The sequence below is a fragment of the Liolophura sinensis genome, chromosome 5, assembly GCF_032854445.1.
Source record: "Liolophura sinensis isolate JHLJ2023 chromosome 5, CUHK_Ljap_v2, whole genome shotgun sequence".
Taxonomy (NCBI): Eukaryota; Metazoa; Mollusca; class Polyplacophora; order Chitonida; family Chitonidae; genus Liolophura; species Liolophura sinensis.
This window is the reverse complement of record NC_088299.1, coordinates 4,281,328-4,306,819: the sequence shown is the minus strand read 5'-3', so window position 1 is coordinate 4,306,819 and position 25,492 is coordinate 4,281,328. Positions and strand designations below refer to the sequence as shown.

General features: G+C 38.4%; 1 protein-coding gene across 3 annotated transcripts in view; it reads right to left on the bottom strand.

Moving 5' to 3' along the window:
• Window positions 1-12,743, bottom strand: part of LOC135465551 (DIS3-like exonuclease 2) — a 33,581-nt gene extending 20,838 nt beyond the window's left edge. Inside the window, exons 1-10 of one of the 3 annotated variants that reach the window (XM_064742793.1) lie at window positions 12,626-12,743; window positions 8,299-8,416; window positions 7,573-7,727; window positions 5,656-5,725; window positions 4,941-5,053; window positions 3,853-3,922; window positions 3,343-3,662; window positions 2,737-2,805; window positions 1,406-1,459; window positions 753-854 (exon numbers count right to left, since the gene is read on the bottom strand). In XM_064742793.1, the coding sequence (XP_064598863.1) occupies window positions 753-854; window positions 1,406-1,459; window positions 2,737-2,805; window positions 3,343-3,662; window positions 3,853-3,922; window positions 4,941-5,053; window positions 5,656-5,725; window positions 7,573-7,727; window positions 8,299-8,308 (963 nt within the window). In that variant the 5' untranslated portion in view covers window positions 8,309-8,416; window positions 12,626-12,743. Of the gene's footprint in view, window positions 1-752; window positions 855-1,405; window positions 1,460-2,736; window positions 2,806-3,342; window positions 3,663-3,852; window positions 3,923-4,940; window positions 5,054-5,655; window positions 5,726-7,572; window positions 7,728-8,298; window positions 8,417-8,967; window positions 9,400-12,625 lie in introns of those variants that run through there. The other 2 variants (XM_064742791.1, XM_064742792.1) reach the window with 2 other exon arrangements.
• Window positions 12,744-25,492: the final 12,749 nt, after the last annotated feature.

Sequence of the window (25,492 nt, the reverse complement as noted above, 5' to 3'; positions counted from 1 at the left end):
CTAGCGGTTCCCTATAGTTAGTGTCACAAGCTTCTGTTTCAAACAAGTAAGAAGTTAAACTTCTGCAATCTGGGAGTGAACATCCATATTTTACCCCAGATAATTTGTGGGTATAAAGATTTACATAACGGCCATAAAGGCTGATTTACTTGATTGGTGCTGTAATCAAGAATTTAACAAAGATTAAACATCAAGACAAAGCCAAAGATGAAGACTACCTAAATCTTCAACCTTATAAACCACTTCTACAACCAATGTTTTGAAACATTCTGACAACTATGAGGTGTAGAGAAATACTTAGCACAGTTTAATGAAGCTTGCATCTTTAGAGACACAAATGTATTAGTTTAGCATCATTTTAAGAACAACTGCATACATAATTTCCACTGAATAAAAGTGCTAAAAGGTCGAAGAATTACTGTATGAGGTTTTCAACAAAATACATCTAGTCGTGTTTATATTTTGAGTGAGTGAGTGCTTGGGGTTTAACATTGTACTTAACAATTTTTCAGTCATATGACAACGAAGGAATCCTTAGAATGGGCCTCCTTGTTGCAGGACAGATTTCCATCGTTCTTTTATCTAGTGCTGCTTCACTGAGATGCCTTACTGAAGGCAAATAAGCTGTCACACCCAAGCCATTATACCGATACAGGTCAACCAGTCGTTGCACTATCCCCTTCATGCTTAACGAGTTTATATTTTGTCATCATCATCATCAAAGGGTGTAAAAATACTGTAGCTGTTGTTACCCTCCAGTCTTGTCTACCATTCACCAACACTGCCACAGTGTCTCCATTCATTGCCCGGTTTCTGTTGGCAAAACCACTGATGTAGATGTCTGAAATTCCATCCTGAAAGCATCAATGAATGTACAAAAAAATCACACGTAAAGAAAGCCAAACACAAGAATCTTTGATAGAGAATGAACATCTATGTATCTGGCATGAAAAGTCTGAAATTCTATATTTATTTATTTGATTGGTGTTTTACGCCGTACTCTAGAATATTTCACTTATACGACAGTGGCCAGCATTATGGTGGGTGGAAAGCAGGCAGTGCCTGGGGGGAAACCCACGACCATCCGCAGGTAGCTGGAAAACTTTCCCATGCACGGCCGGAGACTGAAATTCTGTTAATGACCCTTAACATGTACTTCAATTAATACACACTTTAACTTTCCACATGAAAGTGGATGTTTTCCAACTTCCTATAAAAATGTTAGTATGAATTCAGTCTATGGACATATTTGAGCTATATTATGTTTTTGAGTTTCATAGTTCATCTATATTGATTAAATGACTATCGTCAATATCTAGGACTGCAACAGTAGTACTAACTAATACTTGTATTGCTACTAAAACTACTGTATAAATGACATCGTCTAGACTTTAAAACAACTCACAGGGCCTGGGATATATGCATCCTCATAGTTTTTGGGATTGATCCGAATCGTACCCTGAAAATATAAAAACATGTACACTGTATAATAATGTAGAATCTGAATAAATAACAGAATCCAAATATATGGAATATTCAGTATACTGAATTTCACATTAAAATTATCTGATGTTTAAATCCTAGGTTTAATCTTGTTAACTCAGTCAAAGAATAATGCAAGTTCAAGTCCAGCTCATGGTGGCTTCTTCTCTGTCCATAAATGGGAAGGTCAGTCAGCAACCTGCGGATGATCATGGGTTTCCCCTCAGGACCTGCCCCGTTTCCTCCCACAATAATGCTGGACACCGTCATGTAAGTGAAATATTAATTACGGCATAAAACACCAATAAAATAAATAAATACCACACACTGATCAACTGATCACTGGACACAAGTACAGTTTTAAACCTCTTACTATGGGTTAATTACTTAAATAAAGTCTGACCTTTCTATCAATCTTAAAAGGTGTATTGAGGTTTGTTTGTAAGGTAGTATGATATCCAATTGTGAAAAATTGTTTCAGCACCAAAAGTAAGATTTTATGAGAATGTTTGATCTTAAAAAATTTTTTGGTGTCATTTTACAGTTATATTTCACAGAATGATTTTGATATTCATGTATTAATACCATGGTAAAATAAAAGGGAGCTAAAATATGATGTAAGGTTCATCATACAGACAACTGAAAATTACGTGTAAAAATACTTTCATTTATTTCTCAAGATTTTTTTAAAGAGTGTTAAAAGGCATTCAAATATTTGAATACTATGGTGGGCTTTATAAGCCATACTGACGGTATCTAGCAACTCTGATGTCACATCACCTTTTTTTCTTGACGTTCAGCAAAAGGAAGGAATTTTTGGGAACATTATTTCAGTAATCTTTTACTTACGGGTAAAAAGAGTTATTCCAACATTCAGTGTCTTGATTAGAGTTGGAAAAACTTCCTGTGACATCAGAGTTCCTAACCTTTGATAGTATACTCCTTAAAGCCCACCTTACAATTCAGAACTCTTTTAACCCTTTTCACAAAAATCTAAAAAAATAACTCAAAGTATATTTACGCATAGTTTTAAGTGGTCTATTTAGTGATGGCTCCTTCAATTTTTAGAGGTCATTTCCATTAAGATCTATTCTCTATCAATACAAACAGTCCTCTTCGGCTGTACATGGGAAGGTCTGCCAGCAACCTACGGATGTCATGGGTTTTAAACCAACAGATTTAATTCAAAAATTCTTACTCAAGTCTCTGGAGATGTTATGAGAAAAACAAATGACAAATTTCCAAACAGCAAACCTCCACAAGAAATCCTTTCTTAAGCCCCTCAGACACCATTTCCCTGGTCCAGTGTGGTGTGAACATTTGCTGAAATCAGAAATCAACAGGTGATTGGGCATATTTATACTTTTGTTACTTCACAGACTCACATTTCAATGTATTCTACCTCATATAGTAATATCTTTATTTATTGAAGGTAACTCTAGTCAATTTACAATGAAATTGTACTTCCCCAATGCCTTCACACATAAAAACAACATACAGGAAACAAACAAACTTCAGTGTCATGTCAAAATATACATCTAACTTTAATAACACAACAGTATTTATTTATTTATTTATTTACTTGATTAGTGTTTTATGCCGTACTCAAGAATATTTCACTTATACAACAACGGCCAGCATTATGGTGGGAGGAAATCACGCAGAGCCCAGGGGAACCCACAACCATCTGCAAGTTGCTGGCAATAACACAACAGTAAAAATGTCATGAATTCTCTAAGTTTGGAACGTAAGCATACATACACACAGGGCGAAAAAATGATTCATGACAGACTGATGTACTGACAGACGTTAACCTATAGTCCTCTCCGGACATTATAGGGGACTAATTATGGTACCCACCTTCCTCTCATTCTTGTTATGATTCTTCCGTCTGCGGTGACCAGGCATTTGTCGGTCTTGTTGACCAGGGGTTTGCTGTTCTCGGTGACTAGACGTCTGTCTGTCTTGTTGACTAGGTGTCTGCTGTTCTCTCTGACTAGGTGTCTGCTGTTCTCTCTGACCAGGTGTCTGCTGCTCTCTCTGACCAGGTGTCTGCTGTTCTCTATGACCAGGTGTCTGCTGCTCTCTCTGACCAGGTGTCTGCTGCTCTCTCTGACCAGGGGTTTGTCGGTTTCGCTCATCTTTACCAGAGTGCTGTTGTCTAGGCTGCTCACAATGCTCTACACATAGTGACAAGAACCATTTCCTGAAGTATTCTGATGGAGGTTTATAAATGCACTGGCAAACATGTATTGGCAATGACAACATTTAAACCTGAATACTTTCTGAAAAAATCTGAATAAATATAATTGAAATTTAATTTATTTAAATTATTCATACTTAACATTGCAGCTAAGTGTAGCATGTTACCTGTGGTCTTTGGTGCAGAGTGTGCCTTGTGTTGTTTGCCAGAACCTGGTCTCACAACATCTGAGCCAACCTGAGATCAAAGAGATACACTGTCATTAAATCATCACATCTACAAACAGAGGGCTGTAAACAGGGTACTTTTTAATGTTAACATATTTTGTTTGATGTCATTTGTATATACATATATATATATATATATATATATATACATATATATATATGTAATAAAAAAAATTGTCTAACATCATTTGTTTATGAACAAGTTTTAACAAATTATGTAGCATGAAATTATTCACAACAGAACTTGCTCTTCACATTGTTGATACTGTACTTCTTCACCCTTTTCGCATGTTTGCAAAGTGATTATTCAAGTGTATTTTGAAGGCATTATTCTGTGGCGATTGATAAAGTCATATTTCTTGTGAAGCCCTGAAACTGGCAAATCCAACCAATGTAGTTTTTTTTGGTCTCCAAAATCAAATTTAAAATGTCCCTAAATTGTACTGAAAGTTGCTCTTTTACATGGAAAAAGGTTGAAAAATGCCACGTTGGCAGTATTTCAGCCATACTGTGGAGAGAGCACATAAAAAACATGAAACCACTGAAACGTCAACATTCAACGCCCAACAAGATGGATGCTTTTAGAACGAAATAAAAACCAAATAACAACCAAAACAGTTGAAATATCAAAACTACATTGAATATGCTAGCGACTACTGTTTAAAGTGTGTATTATGTGGTTACCTGTGTTATTCATGCACACCAATTAAATACAAGTCTCAAATAATAACGAAATTTACATATTCATTATTCGTCCATAATTTAGCATAAAGCCATCCTTTGTACAAAAATTCTTTGTAGAGTGTAACTCTACCATCACGAAGTATAAGGCCAATCAAAAATAAATACTGCTTACTAAAATAACTTCTATCAACCTCCCAATAAAAAAACTTTAGAGCAGGGCAATTTTACACCCAACAAACATATTTTAAGGATGGCCCAAAATACAAAGTTACAATCCAGATGAGTACTTATACAAAAGTCAGTTGAAACCAAACACATAGAGTAGACAGTTAACAATGGTGTACCTTTTCTCTCGGTTTGTGATTGGCTTTCTGTCGACGGCTAGAAGGTTGCTGCCCCTTATTCTGGGGCTGACTTGTGGGGGTTGCACTGTGCGCATTGGGTAGTTCACAACATCCTGCACAGAATCAGAGCAGCTATTTATTTATTTATTTATTTATTTGACTGGTGTTTTACACCATACTCAAGAATATTTCACTTATACGATGGCCCCCAGCATTATTGTGGAAGGCAATCAGGCATACTTCAGGGGATACCTACGACAATTCCCAGATGAGGAGCAACTCAGTGACAGCTAATGGAATACATTTATCACACTTTTCTTGTTGTTTTTATTTGCTTTTTTTTTGTATATGGGCGAGGAAAACCAAGCCTAAAGTATGAATATCACATCTTAAACCATAGCCATCTCAGTGAGGTTTCGTTTATGTATGTGCAAATATGAGAGGAGCAAATAAGTGGAAGTTAATGGAAAAAAACCGATCATGTTTTTGACAACTTTCTATCAGCATACTGTTCTGTATTGTTTGTTTTTTGCATTATTGTTTTTTTCTCTCTCTCAACAAGACATGCACTTCACGTTATCCCCTTGCCAATTTATGGGAGGGGGAAACCAAGTCTTAAATATGAATATCATATCCTATACCGTAATGCTCCCAATGAGGTTTTATTCCTATAAGTTATACTGCAATATTATTATTACAGTAATTCATTACTAACCTGCGTGAACATCATCTGTTTGCTCCCTTGATTGGTTGATAGAACAGTTTGGCACTGAGCCATGCTCTGCCTGGAGAAAAATTAATTATAAAAAGGAAAATAAGTAATAAAAACAATACATATATTTACATGTATAGATGTTACTACTGTTACTTTTGAACTTACTACTGTTACTTTTGAACTGTCTTGCTACTTTATGCGTAGTATCCTGAACAGCTATTCTATGTGTTTCACTGTAAGCTGAGACTGACCTCCCCTTGTCTAACAGAGTTATGATCTGAGGGATACAGCCGCTTGGGGTATATGATGGCTGGGATTGTATTACACCATTCACCAAATCCAGACACTGAAATCAATCTCTGACTGTGCGAGACAAATTAATTCTAAAGGCTCCAGTCGAGGCTTGCCACTAACATGTGAGCTTCTGCTTCATTATCCAGGTTTCCAATCCGAATTTTGTATGCACCCGCAGGATCGCGCATGCACATGTGATTTTGAAGAGAGGAATTGATTGAAGATTGCAGGAGTGATTCAAAAAGACCCATTTAATCTCAGTCCACACCAAAAATCTCCGTCTGTCGCCGTTTTGGAGTGGATTTAATGGCCAACTTCGTTCCGCATGGTGCCTTGCAGAATGGACTTACCAGGTTTTTGAATTCAACAATTCAATGCTGAAGCAGTTAAATATCAGAAATTGTTGAAAATAGACCTCAAAGTTTAATTTAACCAGCTGGAAGTATGCTAGCCTGCTAAAACTAACATCAAGTTAGAGCTTCTCAAACAGGTCCTATTATACAGTAAATTATTCTTCTCAGCTTCAGCAACCGGAAGTTCAACTCACTCCTTGCAAAATGCCAAGTCTCCAGTGAATTTTTTTTGTGGGTCAACATTGTCGATGCTGAATGATCAAAATTTTAAAAATCATAATTTTCTTTCTCGGACTGGCAAAAATGGGTCTGCCAGCCATCTGCCCCAATTTGTATCAAGGATGAAATTGGTCACAGTGCATGTGAACGGATAGATATGTTTCAGCACTTGATCCTTTTCCCATGTAATTCAAAGGAAAGTCAGTTTGGACTCTGTACCGAGATCTAGTACAGTGTGAACGTAGCTTAACACACTGCTGATTCACAGCATGGATCTTTACATCACAAACAGACGAAGAGAAGTTAACATGGCCAACAGAAGACATCTTGGATCACAGCACATACATGTAGCGAAAAGTAACCCAGTCCACTGTCTCGACTATGGCCAGGCCAGGAATTTCCCAATTTTGACAGACATGTCTTGAATTGCTCTTTAAATATCACATTCACAGTGCAAATGGGACAAATGGAAGGTCAGATGGACACTCACAAAGAGTAGCAGCAACTGCATGTTCCCCTTCAACTTTAGTGACAGATGGCATGGAAATGACCTGAGAAGGTCACATTTTGGTACGCAAAATCTCTCCTCACATCAGGCGTGAAAATTTCGCTTCTAGTGTACACAAATGCACCCATATTTAGATCAACCAACTGACACTTTCAGCTGAATATATGTAATACATACTTTCATCAATATGTCATCAAAGAATTCGCAAAAATTTTAACTCTCATAAAAACAGCTAACAGTTTTACTTCCTCTGGGGTGAATCTGAACAGAAAAATCACAGAATTAATTTTGATGCACAGCATAAATACATGTGGTAAATAAGAGATATATTGTAAATCAATTATTTATATATTTTATTGGAATTCTACGTCGTACTCAAGAATCCTTATTATGTCCTCAAAATCAGGGGATACCCCCGACCATCTGTAGGTTTCTGGTAGACTCTTTAAGTACTATCGGAGAGGAAGTCAGCACTCATGAGGATATTATGTGTATGAGAATAAATTCTCAATCTTATATCTTGAACTTTAATTAAGTACTCACTTTAAGATTGATCTTGGAATTACTGCTTTCAGCTGATTTCTTGGATTTCCCAGATCTCTTCCTATTGCGGTGTCTCTTTTTGCCACTGCCAGGAGTTCCTTCAGAAGCTACACATATTTTATCAGCTGCTGGTGCTATGGGATCTGATGATGCAGCTAGAAACAACAACATTAAAATATGGCGAGACCAAATATAAATTTATATCACCACAAATCTTCAAACACAAGTAATAAGAGAAAGTACGGGAATTCTTACATATTCACAAAAGGCCAACCAGTTGTTGTTCTAGGCCCTCATTGCTGACTGACATCATTTAATTATTTATTTGATAGAGTACAAGGTACTGGAGAATTTAAATTATATTACATACATGCATACAAAAATAATTGTTTTGCCAATAAGCTACAACACAGGACAAGACTGTAGATGTACATACTGTAACCCTTTTCAAGTCAGTTCTCAACACCCCTTAACCATAACATATCACACGAACAACCAAACAACTTTCCCCATATGTGAAGTACAGATATATATGTGTACACCCTATTGGTTGAAGACTCACACAATAGGCTATGCAATGGCCACAAGAGCTTTGGGAGAGCAAGGGAAATCCATAAATTCCCAGCCTACCCAAGGCCTAAATTTTAACCCACTCTCACATCTCATTTGTCCTAGTAAATGAAAGACCAAACATAAAATAACACAGAGTGAAAGTCAGATACTTGCCTGCTTCCATTATGGAAAAGCGTTGTCTTTTAGTGTTAGCTGTTCACTTATCCCACAGGTAAAATGTAGATACAAAAATGACTCACATGCGTTCTCAATGGTGACAGAAGTACTTACTCTGAAAATACAAAGAGTAAGTGTAAATTTAACTGCTTTAGATGTGTTGTGGGAATTTGGATTCAATGTGCAGCCATGCTGAAAGGTAAAAGCCAGAGTTAAAATGTGTTTTGGACGGAGGGGGGATTTTATCAGTGAAACGGTGTATGGTTTGCCATTTGCTTCCACTTGGGATATGAGCCCTCCACCAGCCCATTATAAACAGGGTACCAATTATATAGGACTACCCACAAAACCAATCACACTCACATGCATTCTCTTCATCACCTTCACAATATTGTTTTGTTTTGGGTTTTTTTGTTTCGTTTTTTTTTGCCAGAAAATGTCACAAAAGGTGAGATTACTATAAACAGAATAACGATAATAATGAAATATGAAAACTATGCTGTTCTCTAAGACACATGAATTTTCCAAAATATTCTTACCCTGGGTGTTAAAACGTATTTCTGGTTAACAAGTGGCGTTTCTTAGCCAAACTTCTTAGAACGTTATGGGCGGTTAATACGTCTCAGTCCTCTAGTTAGGCCTAACTACCAGTTCAAGCGCACTTACCTTTAGGCTTTACTTTCCTTGAATTTGTTGAAATTCTAATAAAGCCAATCATGGACAGTCCCAAAAATCAGAAGATAAAAAAAAAACTGACACGTCTTCCAAAAGGCTTAACAGTAAATTAAGAGACAACTGCGTTTCTGCTGACAAATTTCGGTTCACGTTCCGTTGCACAACATTCTGTCATGCCGTTACATTGTATGTCAAAGATTGCAGCTGGGTGATACAACAACAGCCGCACCAGCATCACATCAGATGGAAGTCGATGCGTTCAAGTATTTAACTAACACTTTGCTTTATCGTAAATTAAATATCTGAAACATTTCACACGAAGGCGCATAGTGGTTTACCCGTTTGTTCTCAGTCACATGTTTCAGCAGACTAGAAGATTTTCATGTCGGCAAATTAAAGAGGCAGACGTCTGTACACATATTCTGAAGAGTGCTCTACAAGGGACACCACTCTTCCTGAGAGTCGCTTTTTATCTGGAAAGTAGTCCTGTCTTATTGTACATCTTCGACCAATGTTTTCCTACATACATACGAATTAATCCCACCCAATTAAACAAAGAAAAAGACAGCTCTGAAGTGTGAGATGCGAATTGTCGGAGTATTTGTGGGCATCCACTTTGTATCGAATATATTTTTAGCCTTCCATGCTGAAAGCCGAAAGCTAAAAGCCTTCAGGGGCTATGCTATCATATTTTGTTCAGGCTTTATTATTTGCTCGCGGTTTATTCTTTTCGGGATTTACTGTGGCATGTTTCAACAATAGTGCAAATCACAGCTGTTACTCACTTGTGCTGTTTAATATAAAATATGCCTACATAACCGCCATAATGGCGATACATACAAGAAATATAAGAAACTGCAGAAGCGATAATCCTTTTGTCTTGCAATTTGATATGCATGGAAACACCTAATGGGGCCATAAAGTTTAAAAAAAAATACTCATATTGGTTAGATGTTCACCGTATGCACTCCAGAAGCGATAATCCTTTTGTCTTGCAATTTGATATGCATGAGAACACCTAATGGGGCCATAAAGTTAAAAAAAAAAAATTACTCATATTGGTTAGATGTTCTCCGTAAGCAAATCTGGTTTCATTTTTTGTCCGTCAGTGTAAATTTTTGATGTATAGACAAAAATAGGTTCAGTTAAATAATTTAGATGCCCTGTCATTGGAAAACTATGAAAACTATAAATCAGAAATTTATATTAAATTAAATTTGTACAACCCATGTGTATTCAGATACCTGCTGTTACGATATGTAATGGGTTCCATATTAAGTTCAGATTTTACGGTTACCCTGTAATGAGCACACGTACTAAGTCATATTGCCAGTACCGTCGAGTAGCCATGCAGACGTGAACAGTATATGTCAGAGCAGGGTATAATAAATGTCGTTCATCAGGTAACATCGCCTTGAAAGTCGATATGTTAACATGGTGCGAGGGGCCTCCGTGGCTCAGTCGGTTAGCGCGCTAGCGCAGCGTAATGACCCAGAAGCCTCTCACCAATGCGGTCGCTGTGAGTTCAAGTCCAGCTCATGCTGGCTTCCTCTCCGGCCGTAAGTGGGAAGGTCTGGCAGAAACCTGCGGATGGTCGTGGGTTTCCGCCGGGCTGTGCCCGGTTTCCACCCACCATAATGCTGGCCGCCGTCGTATAAGTGAAATATTCTTGAGTACGGCGTAAACAACTCGCCCTCTTCAAACACATGGTTTTGACGGAAACGGGGCGCCTTACTTGCCTTCGGTAAGCCGTCTCAGTGAAGCAGCACTAGATAAAAAAAGCGGTGGAAATCCGTCCGGCAACAATTAAGGGGGCATATTACATACACTATAAGGACTCCTCCCTCGTCATATGACTGAAAAATTGTTAACTACGACGTTAAACCCCAAGCACTCACTCACTCACTCACTCACTGAAAGAGATAATTCATTGATGGAAACAATTGTGCAACGATGTGTAATGAGTTCCAGGGCATCACGTACAGAGACAATCTTCTGACAGGCGCAGTATCAGCCGAACTGCAACAGCCAAGTGTGACGTAATGCGTAGGCATAATCTCCTAACTGTTGCACAATGTTACTGGCGGAGTAAAATGTCTGTTGCCCTATATTATAGAGGGTGCAGATACGAACTCCTCGCATTGCAGCATTTTGTGTACATTGGAGAAGGTCGGGAGAAAAATCTCTGTCAATTCGGAAAAAAAACAACAGCCCAGAAATTCAGTACGGAAAATTGAGAGAAAGTATGGCTACAGCAATAGGGCTTACACCTCCACCAGTGAACTGGGAAACCGATGATTTACCGGATGAACTAGCAAGATATAAACAGTTCTGTGAATTAATTTCCAAAGGCTCGTACGCGGAGAAATCTGGTGATAAAAAGGTTTCATGCACACTGTTATGGATAGGCAGAACTGGATTAGACCTGTATAACCGTTTCACCTGGAAATCTGAAGAAGATAAAACAGACCTGGAAGAAATGTGGGAAAAATTTGTAACGCACCTCGCACCGAAAGTAATTCATCGCCTGGCCAGACATCAACTGCACCAGTTTAAACAAATGGATATTGCATGAACTTATGAAGCAACAATATCTCACATGGATCGCCTCGCCGACAACCAAAATGTGCTCTCCATGAAATATTCAAAGCCACATAATGATATTACATATAAGTATTGTGGTATGAATCTTCCTGAAAAGCCAAGAAATACGTGTCCAGCGATCCCAGGGATCTTACCAGAGCCATGAAGATAAACTCTCACGTGACGCCAACACTTGCAGAAATTCTACCAAAACTAAATGGAGCAAAATTCTTCACTATAAAAGATGCCAAATGTGGATATTGGAATGTCGAGCAGTATGTCTTCCAGTCAAAAACTGACCAAGATTTTGAAGGAGCAATCAGCATCTCGGACGACATCATTATCTACGGATCTTTATCAGAAGACCATGTCCGCCACTTTCATAATGTCATGCAAAGATGTAAGGACACAGGCCTTAAGCTCAACCCCAAGAAAACAAGCGTGAGACAGGACAACATTAAGTTTTCAAAACAGAGCCAAGCCAAATTCTGCAGAAGTATCTGCAATCCGATAGATGAAGCCGCCACAAGACATCAAGGAACTTCAAACATTCCTTGAACTGGCCACATACATGGGGCCCTTTATGCGAAACCTTAGCACGGAGTCAGCAGCTCTGAGAGAAATCTAGAGGAAAGACTGAATGGACTGCCTTCCACCAAAAATCGTTTGAGAACATCAAACAACTCATCAGTGCTCAAATCACCCTGGCCTTCTTCGACGCGTCAAAGGGGACAATTCCGCTCCAAGTAGATGCTTCCACATAGGGACGAGGCGTTGCCCTCATTCAGGAAGGGAGACCAATAGCCTTCGCTAGCAAAGCATTGACAGACCCAGGGACAAGGCATGCCAACATCGGACGTGAGCTCTTAGCTGGTGTGTATGGATGTGAACGATTCCACACTTACCTTTATGGCAGTCATTTCACAGTCAAGTCAGACCACAAACAGAGTCCATCCACCTAAAACACCTCACCGCAGCACCTACAAGACTACAACGACTAGAACAGCACCTGCAAGGCTACAACGCCTGAGATTACAAGCTTACAATTTCACAACCAAGTACAAACCTGGCAAAGAGATGCTCCTTGCAGACGCGCTCTAACCTCTTTCTCCAGAAGAAACAATGGGCGTGCCTGGCATACGACAGGGACTGATCTGTTCCATTTCGAAGAAGAGGAAAATCTCTTCTTGGCCGAGTACTACTTCAAATTCCTGTTTGTCAGAAAGATATACCCAAGCTAGAGTACCAGCAAGCATGTCATCGTACTCAAACAGATCTTTTGTAAACAAAGAATACCTCAAACTAACATGGGAATACCTTAGATCCGACGATAGTGCTCATTATGACTCCTACCTGTTCAAGGAGTGTGCATCTGCTTACGGCTTTTAACACGAAACCAACTCATCACATTACCCAAGAAGTAATGGATTCATAAAAAGCCAAGTCAAGATTGTTAAACGGGCACTCGTTAAAGTGAACACAAAGCCACCCACTAAAGCGGAATTAATTAATAAAGTAGTATTCCAGAAATTTTCTAAAAATATTAGAAAAATTATGAAACTCTCACTCTTACAGTTGGACAATACCTGATAAACCTTTTGTCCCTGAACAGAAAGTTAATTTTTTTTATTAAGTTTATTTACAATATGCTACATTTGTTCCAAGTTCCGGAATTAAATACTACCGTCCCAGAAAGTTAAACGTATTGTAATTGATCATAATGGCAAAGACATTATGCTGAAGATCATTTTACTTTTCAGAGAAAAGGGGATGTCACGATATGCAATTGGTTCCATATTAAGATTTTTCAGATTTTATCTTTACCGTGTAATGAGCATGCGCACTAAGTTATATGGCTGGTACCTTCGAGTAGCCATGCGGACGTGAACAGTGTATGTCAGAGCTGGGTACAATAAATGTTTATCAAGTAACACCGCCTTGACAGTAGATATGTTAGCACATGAACGTGTATCACAACAGACGTGAGCTACTCGCGGACCAGTGCATGTAAAATCAAAAGCTTTCTATCTCTACTGTCATTTGAATTGGACAATCCTTACATATATGTGTAAAGTTTAGCTTTTACTCAGTGCTGTGCCAATTGTATTTTATTGGGCCGATCTTACAAAAACATTTTTGACAAAAAAAGTCAAAATTTGAAATGCGATTAAATCGCATACATTTAGATCTAGGATTTAAAATTGGCACCATGGTTAAACAACAATCAAATTAAATAGATGAAATTGGGGGCACATAAGTTTTAATACAAACGTGCTTAAATTTGAACTTCTGGAACCATGTCTCAAACGCATTGAGGCCAGTATTCAGTTCGGCGGGTAATTCCTACAAATTTATAGGGGTCAAATCCGACATTCGTATGCCAGGCGTCAACCAAAATGGGCTTTACGGGTCAAGATCTCTCAGACCAATTTGCACAGTAACATTCAAAACAAACCATCACAGAACTTTTAAAAGTATGTGAAGTAAGAAATTTGCACGGGTTAATGTAAAGAGAATCAGTCTCCTTTTTTCAGTATTGATGGGAAGGCGCATGTAATGTTCTTGGCCATTAAATTAAATCAGTGTCCGAATTGTGTACCATGCTAGTACATAAGTTATCAGCAATTACATGATGTATCTCAGTTGCGTTTTGATTGCAAGTGTCGATATTTCAAACGTACCGGTAATGATATAATTCAACACGATGACTATACAGCCTCTAAAACGACGGGTTAAGCAGAATTTGACACAATTATGAAACGGTGCCAGAGACTCTGTACGCTCTGTATCCAATTTTACTTACAAGAGCACTGTGCTTCTGCAAAATTTAAGAAACTTCAAGTGAAGGCGTTTGATGGAATACCCCTGTCACACTAGTTTTGTTTTTTCACTAATAACTTGTGACGTTGATTAAAATCGTCACACAACACACAGATTCTAACAAATGCTTCAAGACAGTTTGTGACCATGGTAGTGGATACCAGTTTTATTGAACACCGAAGCAATTATTAAATATATACTTGGGGTTTAATGTCATACTAAGCAATTTTTCAGTCATATGACTAGGAGTGACTTAGAACAATTAGAAGTGTATGAAACAATTAGTTATGAAATTGTATCAATCATGTCTCCGTGAGGTACTAGAATAGAAAGTACTTTAAATATGACAAAATCACAGCATTTTGAGCAATTCTAACACAGTGACGCCTGATAAATTGAACCAAACATGAATGTAGTTTTTTACCTAATTTATGGTGTTAGTGTGCCTGCATATGTTGCTACCAGTGAAACGTTGAAGTGAACATAAAATCTGCCACTATATATACAACGAAAAATGATATACGACACAGTTATCACAGAAAAATATGTAAAAATTTCTATAAATTTTTGAAAGCCGAGAAGATGAAGTTCAGCATTGGGGATATGGCACTGACGGACAATTCAATACGAGCAGCCATGTTGTAGAAGCCCGAATGAGCTTGGTCAATCATGAAAGCGTCACGTGATAATAGGCAGTCGTGTCAAAAAACCTATTTGTTCAAGATTGTCAGTGTGGTTTCTTATAGTTGTTAGACAGATGTCGATGCAATAAATTGGATTTTGCGGATAGAAGTTTTAAACTGATGTATTTCGAACCGTGCATTTATGAGCAGGGAACTGAGAATGACTGCCCGTGTCGCAATACTCACATGTTTTGCAGTATACTGCAGGGTGAGCTGGCAAGAAAACCGCCTCGGGAGAGTCATTGCTTGAAGAAAAATATTGTGACTTTGCATTTTTTTTTCCTTTTAGCAAAGTCAGCCTGCAAGGCCAAATGCTTACACTCATGCAGAACGAGGACGAGCAGGGCCGCTAAAACACGATGGTTGTGTCCACGAACGTCTCCCTGGCCGAGCGTCAAGCTAAAAAAAAACATCAACCCTTTGAGCACGGAACAGAACTGATACTCTTTGGTTGGGTATCAGGCGTTTTTGTTTGTATTTCCTCACTGTCACATTGTTTAATACTGATGGTACGGGAGAGCTCCTACGTTTTGTGACTTCGCTCTAGATAGCTATAACATGGCAAAATGGCGTTACTGTCGTCACTGCTCTGCTTGTACTTTCTATGCTGTAGTCTTTTATACCGTATTTATGCATATAAACCAGGGTTACACTAGTGGACTGAGCATCCCTCAGGCTTTTTGCCTTTGAACTGTTTTCATGTGGTAACTACACAGCATTTTGAGTGTCTCTAGACCATGCAGTGTCATATCTGAAATATATATCAATTAACATCACTGCACCTCTTCGCCTAATTCTGCTTAAGCCGTGGTGCTAGTGGCCGTATAAGTTGCTACTATTTAACACCCTAACAATTTCAATGCTCTATTTTAGTCTTTAGATTAAGGTATTAATAGTATACCTTGAACTTTAAAAGCCTTTAATCTGACCATGGCGGTATATATATATATATATATATATATATATATATATATATATATATATATATATATATATATATATATATCCGTGATCTGACGAAGCTTGTCACAGGTCACACACAGTTCATAGTTCTGCATGGATAGATCATACACGACTTAAGAATTACAGTTGGTAGATATGCACAGCCCTAAACAGAAGGAAAACCTATCATTTCCTTACGTTACAAGTGATACGTGTATTTTTTGTTGTCACTGACATTTAGAGGAGATCCCCAAGAACTGTATTATAAAAGTAAGTGTTCGCTACACACAATTTTTATGCTATGTTAGCCTGTGTGAACTGAGCTGAAGGGCCGCGATGTAGCCACATGGCCGTTGCTGAACAACGGCTAGCGGCGTCCTACATTTCACATCCTGTTGTTACAAAGAAGCAAGTAGCGAAACAACTTCTGCATTCCGGGAGTGAAAATCTTGGCGTCTTTTCTATTTATATAGAAATATATGTAGAATGGTTCCTCCTTCGGCCTTTCTTTTAGAAGGTATGGCTCATACGACTACGATCTAGTCCCCCGTAAATCAAAGGGCGATTCTAATCAGATCTGGAACATATTTTTCTCAATCTGTGGCATTTTCAGCATCTTGCCACACTTGGGCATAGTATAGTCTCGAAAATAACAGTAAAATTATAGAGACTGTTTCCTGCTCTCTGTGTGGCTCGATCAAAGTGGAGTAGATTTTCTTATGTTTGATTACCAGATTCTGTCGTTTTCCTTCGTTTTCGACGTTTTAAGTAATAGGAATAGATTTACGGAACATCAAACCACTTCATGCTGTTTGGAAGGCACAGCATTGGGGGTTTTCTTTAACACACGCCATACTCTATCTGGAGGTCAGACGGTCAGACTTAAACTTTGAACTTTGAATTATTATACATAATAGTCTTAGCAGGTACTGAATAGCCCAAGTTACTATTTGGCATCATCTGTTGACGTGGACAGTATACGTCAGTTCACCTCTCGTGCTGTCGTAGTTTATACATTGAAATCTGACCTTGTGCTGTTCGTCGATCATCCCTGACCGGATCGTGAAAGTGCCCCCATATACAGGTAGGTAAGAAGCTAGGTATGAATTATATGACATGCATGGCCGCCTACTTGATATAGGCCTGTATACTGTAGCTTCATAGTGGATAACAGAGACGACAGGCCTTGATTTTCGTTGAGTACGAAATTAACATTGTAAGCGTCGAGATTCCAACGACGCTAGGCCAATGTAAGACCTTATGCGCTGCTTAAAACTCATAGTTTATGGGTTCAATAATAACAATGAGGTCAAGGTAACACCACGTAAATGTAACAAAGGTTTCACAAGTTTTCGATCCACATGCCGGGATCTTTATCAAGTTATAATGATCCCGGCATTTATGATTGGATTCATTATTATCAGTGTAAGACCTGTTTGTCTGCGGTTTCATCACCTGCGAGACTATCTTACGTTGTCCAGTGGACACGTGACTATCCTTTGGGGACACCAGTATTAAATGTATGCGGGACAAAGAAACGCAAATACTCTGCTGAGATTTTATTACGTATCACAGAGGTAAGCGGTATAAATATAGGAGCATCTATGGATATGTATATAAGTAAGTAAATGTTTCTTCCTTCTGAGTTTGGAAAGTGTTCCGCCAAGGAACAAAGAGAAGCAGCCTAAAGGGTAAAGGCTGGCAGTCAAGACGGTTCAGTACCTGGATAAAATGTATCAACACAGACTGGCTGTGATCTTGGTAAAACACGTCTTGACTGCTCGGCTGTCTAGGAGGAAAAGGGCGGAGCTACTGCAGCTTTCAAGTATTAATGAGTAAAGAGTTTAGAACTTTTCAAATAGAAATGCTGTATAAATTATAAAAGGTAAGTTAAACAAGGTGTTTAAACCAATTACATATATTTATTTATTTATTTATTTGATTGGTGTTTTACGCCGTGCTCATGAATATTTCACTTATACGACGGCGGCCAGCATTATGGTGGGAGGAAACCACCCAGAGCCCTGGGAAAACCCACGACCATCCGCAGGTTGCTGAAAGACATTCCCGCGTATGGCCGGAGAGGCGAGCATGGGCAGGATTTGAACTCACAGCGACGGCATTGGTGAGAGGATCCAGAGGTCAGTACACTGCGCTAGCACCCTAACCCCAGTTACGTAATAGATATGTTACATATGTGCCTGCGTGCATACACGCCCTGTATACATACATGCCGGTTAAGGTAGGTTGGAGTTGAGATGTCAGTCTGACACTCAGACCATGACCTAGTGTATCCACATGATGGGTACAAATACATTTTATGATGCGAGCTCGTATCTCATATAAAACAAGGCATGCTGGTCTCTGCAAGCTGACCTTTACTTCCAACCAAATTAGCATAACATTCCTAAATTACTCTTTCGAACATTTAACATACAGGTTATAAATCAAGAGTGTAGACTAATGTATGCAATAATAATCTGAGTAGTAGTTTGTTATACTAGGGAACTACCCCCTCCTCATCATAAAAACAATGACTTATGCCTAGCTGCTCCATTTGCATAGTAGTGAATTCATCAACGAATGATAATAGGGAGTGTGTGTGCTTTAGGGAGTGAGTGCTTGGGGCTTAACGTCGTGCGTAACAATTTTTCACTCACATGACGACCTCTCTTTTATCTAGTGCTGCTTCACGGAGACACCTTACCAAAGGCAAGTAAGCCGCCCCACCCCAGCCATCATACTGATACGGGTCAACCAGTCGTTGCACTATCCCCTTTATGTTGAACGCCAAGTGAGGAAGTTACAACATCCCTTTTTAAGGTCTTAGGTACGACTCGATCCAGGACTGACCTTGTATCTACCGCCTCCCAAAGCGGACGCTCCTTCAACTGTGCTATCGGAACCTGTGAGAATTTAGGTATACGTTCTAAAATGATATGTTGTTGGATTGGTAATGCAATATACCACTAAAGATCTTCCCATTACCAACAATAAAACATCTGTTTAAAGGTTCTCTGTACTTGAAAATCTCGGCTGTGAGGGGATATGAGATATCATGATACCTACTGCGCCTTCAGTTTGTCCTGTCTGCTAAATATTGAACGCATTCACTGCTATTTAAGTGCCAACTATTAAATACTGTACATTTTAAATTTTGTTGAGAAACATTCGCTACTGTGCTATCAGGACAGGTATGTGCTTTACGGTCTATTCAGTTAATGCATTTATGGCTCTATGCAAGTATATCTTTGTATTTTAATATAGTTGTTTAGCACACCGCTTTTATCAAGTGAAGAAAACCTTATGTAAATTGCCTATTAAAAGGCAATTTAATAGGTTGTAAAAGTTTGAAGAAAAACAAAAAAACATTTCGTCTGACATACATTTCATAAGAGTGTTGTTTTGGGTGTTTGGCAGATCTTTCAGTTACCAGTATTCTTGATGGAAAGTCAAAAAATCTGATCAAAGATTTGCTCGAACATGGTGGTTTTCAGACTTGTAAATTAGGTAAGGAAATGTCACGGATTTTTAATTACCTGAAGTAATGTACCTTAACTCACCGTAATAATGGGTGTAAATCAAAGACCTACACTGCTGGACATATAAACTGTTATCAAAAAAGCTAAAAACCTTGCAAATCTTACATGTACATATAAATGTACAGGTCAACTGAATATTTTGCTAATAGCGTACATGAAATATAGACAAAATGTGGACTGCTAAATTTTCTTTGCTTCATAAACAATACAAACCACCCTTTCAAGTTGGTCTTATTATCTTATTAACTGAGAGTCCACGATATATTGATGTTTCTCTTGCTTTTTGTAATTTGCGCACCGCCTTATAAGGTGACTTTTCATTTTATTAAAATGTGTGATAAAGCTATCATTGCAGGAGGGCTATGATGTCTTAATTTACCCCTACTGGCCCTATAAACATGTTAGTAGCCATTAAGTTTGGCCACCCAAGGTGGTACGAATATCATGTCTGGCCCATGAATGAATGAATGTTACATGAATGGTCCTTACGGCCTAGCGACACTGGTGTTTCCACATTATTATAAGTGAAAAAAGTTAAACTACATGTGAACTACCCAGTAACTGATGACTCGACATTGGCACCGAATCGTATTGAAACATGATCATGTAGTTCACTGAAACGAAAACAAAAACACTGGTTATTGTTGACAGCAATGCTCAAGAATATTTCACTTGTACACTTGGGTCTTGTCATATGGGTGCAGTAAACACATGAGCTCGTGGGTAATTCACCAATCTTGAACTAGATCCAACATGAGACATGCAGAGTTGCACCCTATAATGTTAGACGATAAGACTGCAAATGTTAAGAGTGCTTCAATAATCAATGCTGAGGACTCGCCTGTTGGTGAAAAAAGACACTTTAATTCACCATTGCTTTTTTAATACCTATACCAGACATTTTAACAGGAGACAAATCTGATATAAATACGTGTATTTAAAGAACACTATAAGGAACGCTTTTGGAGATACTGGTTATGAAACTTTTATTTAATTTCCAACGTGCAGCAAGGTCTGTGCAGGTTTTGGTAGTTCAAGGTTTTTGACAGATTTCACAAACTCATCCAAAACAATGCTGGCCAGATACTGATTCTAATATACAGAACTCGTCTGTGAGGAATCCCTCTGAATCCAGTTCAGTTGTCACATAGTGTTCTATCGTTTTTGAAATAAAATCAGGTATATACCATCTAGATGAATGAATTTGGGTTGATCCGCACTATATGAATGTTAGTTTAAGCTGAAGTTGAAGCTTCATGATGTCTAGAATAATTTATCCTGTGTAAATCACAACAGAGAGATAGGGTTAAGCTAATTCTCAACAACTTAGGTCTTAGGCGAGTGTAAAATATTAATATATTTGTGACACTTGAAATTGATCATTTTTCTTTTTTCTTTTTCTTTTTTGCTTTACAGCACAGGTTTAACTATGTACTAAACATATATGAAATCAAATATACAGGTTTGTGGATTAACAACAAATATCACCTATTTACCACTACAACACACTACGTTTATAAACAATAATTAATATTTATATATTCAACAACATAATAATTGGTCGTAAAGGTATTTCTGCTTGAGTTGGTTATTTGTGTTAAAATCAGTTGGACAATAATGACACAGTAAGCTATTACATAACAATGTCAGAAGAGTCCGCTAGAGAGGACTTCATACCGAATTTACCCTGAAAATATGTTATTTATGACCGTATTTTTCCATGTAACTTGTCACCCTATAGCAACAACCCGTATACCACGCCTTCCACCACAGTGTGTATTTTTTTTATAAAGGAAAGGAATCACTACGTATGTTGTTGACAAAAAAGCCTTAAAAACTAACGGGTAGAATCTGGTACTGGATCTCTCCTTGCCATGCACTGTAAGATTCACAAAATGTCTCGCCGAGGCCGTGGAATTACGTGATTTCGTCCCGTCGCCTATCCCTCTGTTATATTAGTCCAAGTTAAGAAGTAATTCTGCATGCTTCTAAGCACTAGGCTAGGGGGCGCGTATGTTTGCTGCTTTTAAAGCATACAGATGCATTAAAAGATGTAATTCATAGTTTTGCAGTGACGTCCTAGCTGCTCTGACCCAATCATCAGGGCACTATTTGGTCACGTGACTAGAGTACTCGAGGTGAAAACAAAGCAAATTAACCCAGGGAAGATAGGCCTTATATGAAATTTTACCATAAAAAAATGTAAATATAGGCTTTAGGTAAGACATTCTTTCGGGAAAAGCAATCAGAACGTGTTTAGTCGACAAATATGATAGTTTCAGTGTTCTGTAGAACTTTAAACTTTAGGTATCAACAAAAATCAGCATTTCTCCCATGTAGCTCCATGTTATCACCTCCTGCTTCTTGTGAGAAACCCCGGGTCCTGGAAACTATGAATAAAGCCCTAATTGTGGTAACTTGACAAGAGAACGGATCTCACCATTAATGCGTGTGACCACATGTCAACTACCACGCCTTGGATATTATATAATTTGTGCTTTTCGGCTGACGACAGATTCTCTTTGCATTGAGTCGTCCTATTTTCTTTCTTTACATGCACTTTCTTAGTCATTTGGTCAGCTTATGTTGAGCGTTGTCTTGGAAATTTGTCTTGCGATTAATGACCTTTAAAGATGATTTACGTGGTTGGCGATTGGTATATTAATGTGTGTTACGACGCCTAAATTTCTCATTGTAAAGGTTTCCTGCCACCATAATGGTGACCGCCGTCGTATAAGCGAAATTTTCTTGGGTGCGGCTTAAAACACCAATCAGATCAAAGTTATATCAATGTAAAGACCAGTCTTTGTCAAGGATTTCTCTTTGCCCTTAGATGATTCTATCTTCACGAGACAAAATATTTTGCTGCACTTCCTGAAAAGAAGTAACACACAAAGAAATTTAATTTCTGTTAAATTTAACAGAAATTATGTGAGTTCTCTGAATGATGCCAGAATATATTGTGTTATTGCAGCAGATCATTCTGTTAAATATAACACACATATTCTGATAATTCAACAAAACCATTCTATTAGACTAACAGGATATTATGTTGAATGTGATAACATTGTGTTCTAATAACTAAATACATTCTAGCATCACTTAACTTTCTGTTAAATTTAACAGATAAATTTTTGCGTGCACCAGGTGTCTTATGGGTAAACCGGAGTGATGTCCCACGACAACTGCTCAAAACTGTGAGGACCTTAGGCATTTTTTATTTACCCCAATCAAACGTGACTGTGATTTTAGATGCGCCTTTGTGCGCTGTCCGGTGATCTTCAGTTCTGTATCGAGCAACAAGATTTTTACATTAGGGTGCGTGTTTTTAGTCTAAAGACTGAAGTCAAAAATTCAAACCTATCTACGACTATAATATTTTGCTCTAGGAAGTTTACATTTCATACAATTTACGACTTACGTCTTAAGTTGCTTGATAATTGCGAGCCCTGACCTGTAGTTCTTTGACCTTAAATGCGCCAACATATGTGACAACACCCACAGCTTCAGGCGATTACCACGGATATGCTTTCTTTGTCCTTAACTTCCCTATTAAAGTCTACGCTTTCTCCGCACATCAGGGCTACTTAATCTTGTTGAGCTCCCATTTTCTTGTTTTTCTCATCTACAGTTCCGTTAAGAGGGATCTGGCTCGGACTTGCCAACTGCCAACTACCTTTTTCGTTGTTCGGCAACCATTGCCAATCAAAGTTTTGTCTAAGAGATTTAATATATTCTACATACCAAAAACCAGCACAGAATAGGTGGCAATAGGCGAGGCCATCCATGACTCTACAGAACTTCTACACAGGGACATCCAAGATTCCTAAAGACTGATCTCCACCCTTTCGAACACCCTCCTTAGAGGTGCGCCAACATTGATTTGTGACACGTGCGCAGCTGAGACGTACATATCGCTGTTTTGGTCAGACTGCCTTCTTTGCTATTTACCTCTCACGTTTTTGGTGACATAGAAACTTTCAAGGCCTTAAGCTTATACAGGTATAATTTTCTTGATTTATAGGTCACAAAGTCAGGTTTTTTGAAGCATGATGTAGAACGAGAAGTCATGACAAGTGAATAAAAACTAGAGCGCCCTTTTCATTAGATATATATGCTGTCTGTGAGGTTTGGAAGTGACCAATCAAATGCGGAGTCTTGCGAATCAAATTTTTGAGTAACTATTGGAATTTTTATTTAACACCGACAAAGAATACGTGATGTGTACCGTCATGACCAGAAACTAGGACCAAGGTTGTGCTAAACTTTAGATATCTTTGTGTTTTCAGGATCTGAGACTTATACACATATCGGCTCTTCCAGGCAAAGATGTAAGGTCAGTGGAATGGCTTGAAGTAAAGCTGCTCCACGTCAAGCTCTTTGTAAAAACGCCATCATGGTAAAATATTGGCGTAAATGCGAAATGATCCTTTTCCTTTCCCAACTCCCTCTTATGAGACAGATAATCTAATAATGTAGTGCAATCCTAAGACAATGGTCAAAGACATCGGTCTTCTGATCGATTCTGAAGGATCCTGCCCTGCGAAAGGTACCTGTTGACCTTCAGAGAAAATAAGTTATTGTTCCTAATAATATTATATTTGTCTGCAAGAATTATTACTATCAGGTTCTTGTGGAAGAACTTAATATCACAACTTCCGCAACATCAACGTATTCCATAACGACCTATACTCTGTGGAAACTATTTAAAACACATCAGCTCTTCTCGAACAGAGGAGTATATCCATACCACAAATTTACTGGATTCCAATAATGCCCTAATCCCCATACATAGCTGGCTTTATTGTGGGTCAAAACGCTCGTATCCACTCTCTTAACGAAACCATTACAAGGAGTACAGTCATTTTAGAACAAGTACTGTTGTGCAAATGCAAAACAACTAGGCGTTGTTACAACTATACCTGTTCTCATATGAATACGATTACGACTATATGGAGAAACTATTAAAGAGAAATCCTCACCAGGCCTGATCTTTCTAATCGACTAAACGGTATATTGGTGATCTGCTGGCAATCCATATATATAGCAAAGGCTGGGAAAGATATTTACTCACCTTCGCTGGATTTAAAGGAAACCACAGACTTTCCAGATGGTACATCTTTTCAGGACCTATATCTGTACAAAGACCAAAACGGTTTTCTCTCTCGCAGACTTAACAACGAGAGGGAAGGTTTCAAGATTGACATTGTAAATTATCCTGATCTGGACAGTAATATATCGAAGGCGTGTACATATCTCGCCTTGTAGCATTTGTTACAACTTGTCTGTTGTGTGACGATTTAAATCAACGTCTCATGTTATTACTGCAAAAACCAGTGTGTCAAGGTTTTACCATCAATAGCCTTCACTCCAAGTTTCTTAACTTTTACAATGAGTATAACTCTCTTGTACGTAAATATGGACAGAGCGTCGAGAATCTCTGGCACTCTGCTTCATGACGGTATCTAATTCCGCTTATCCCGGGGCAAGGGGCTACTTTCTTAGTTCTTTGATGTGTTAAACGTCGTTTTGGGAATTGCCCTTGCGATTATTGGCCTAGTGGTTATTGACCTGGAACCTCCTTTTTGGTTAACGGCTCGTATACGAATGTCTGTTTCGACGGAAAGATACAAAAATTCCCCAAAATACTGGCCGACAGTTTTTGTAAATCTACGAGCCCAATGTTGTATATTATAGATTTGCTTAATTTTGTGGCTGACTCCGGGTAACCAGGGCTCGAGGAGCTATGTTTATTTATATAATTTAATTGTTGCTCAAAACTCACAGTTACGAGATGGTAGTATAGTGTAAGCACGTGCATAACTGATACAGATACAACCCTTTTTCATGCAGATAAACCAGCCTGTATAATGACGGAGAAGTTTATCACAGATCCAGATGGCGCCATTCTCAAGGTCATGGATTATCATGGTCACCTAACCCAGC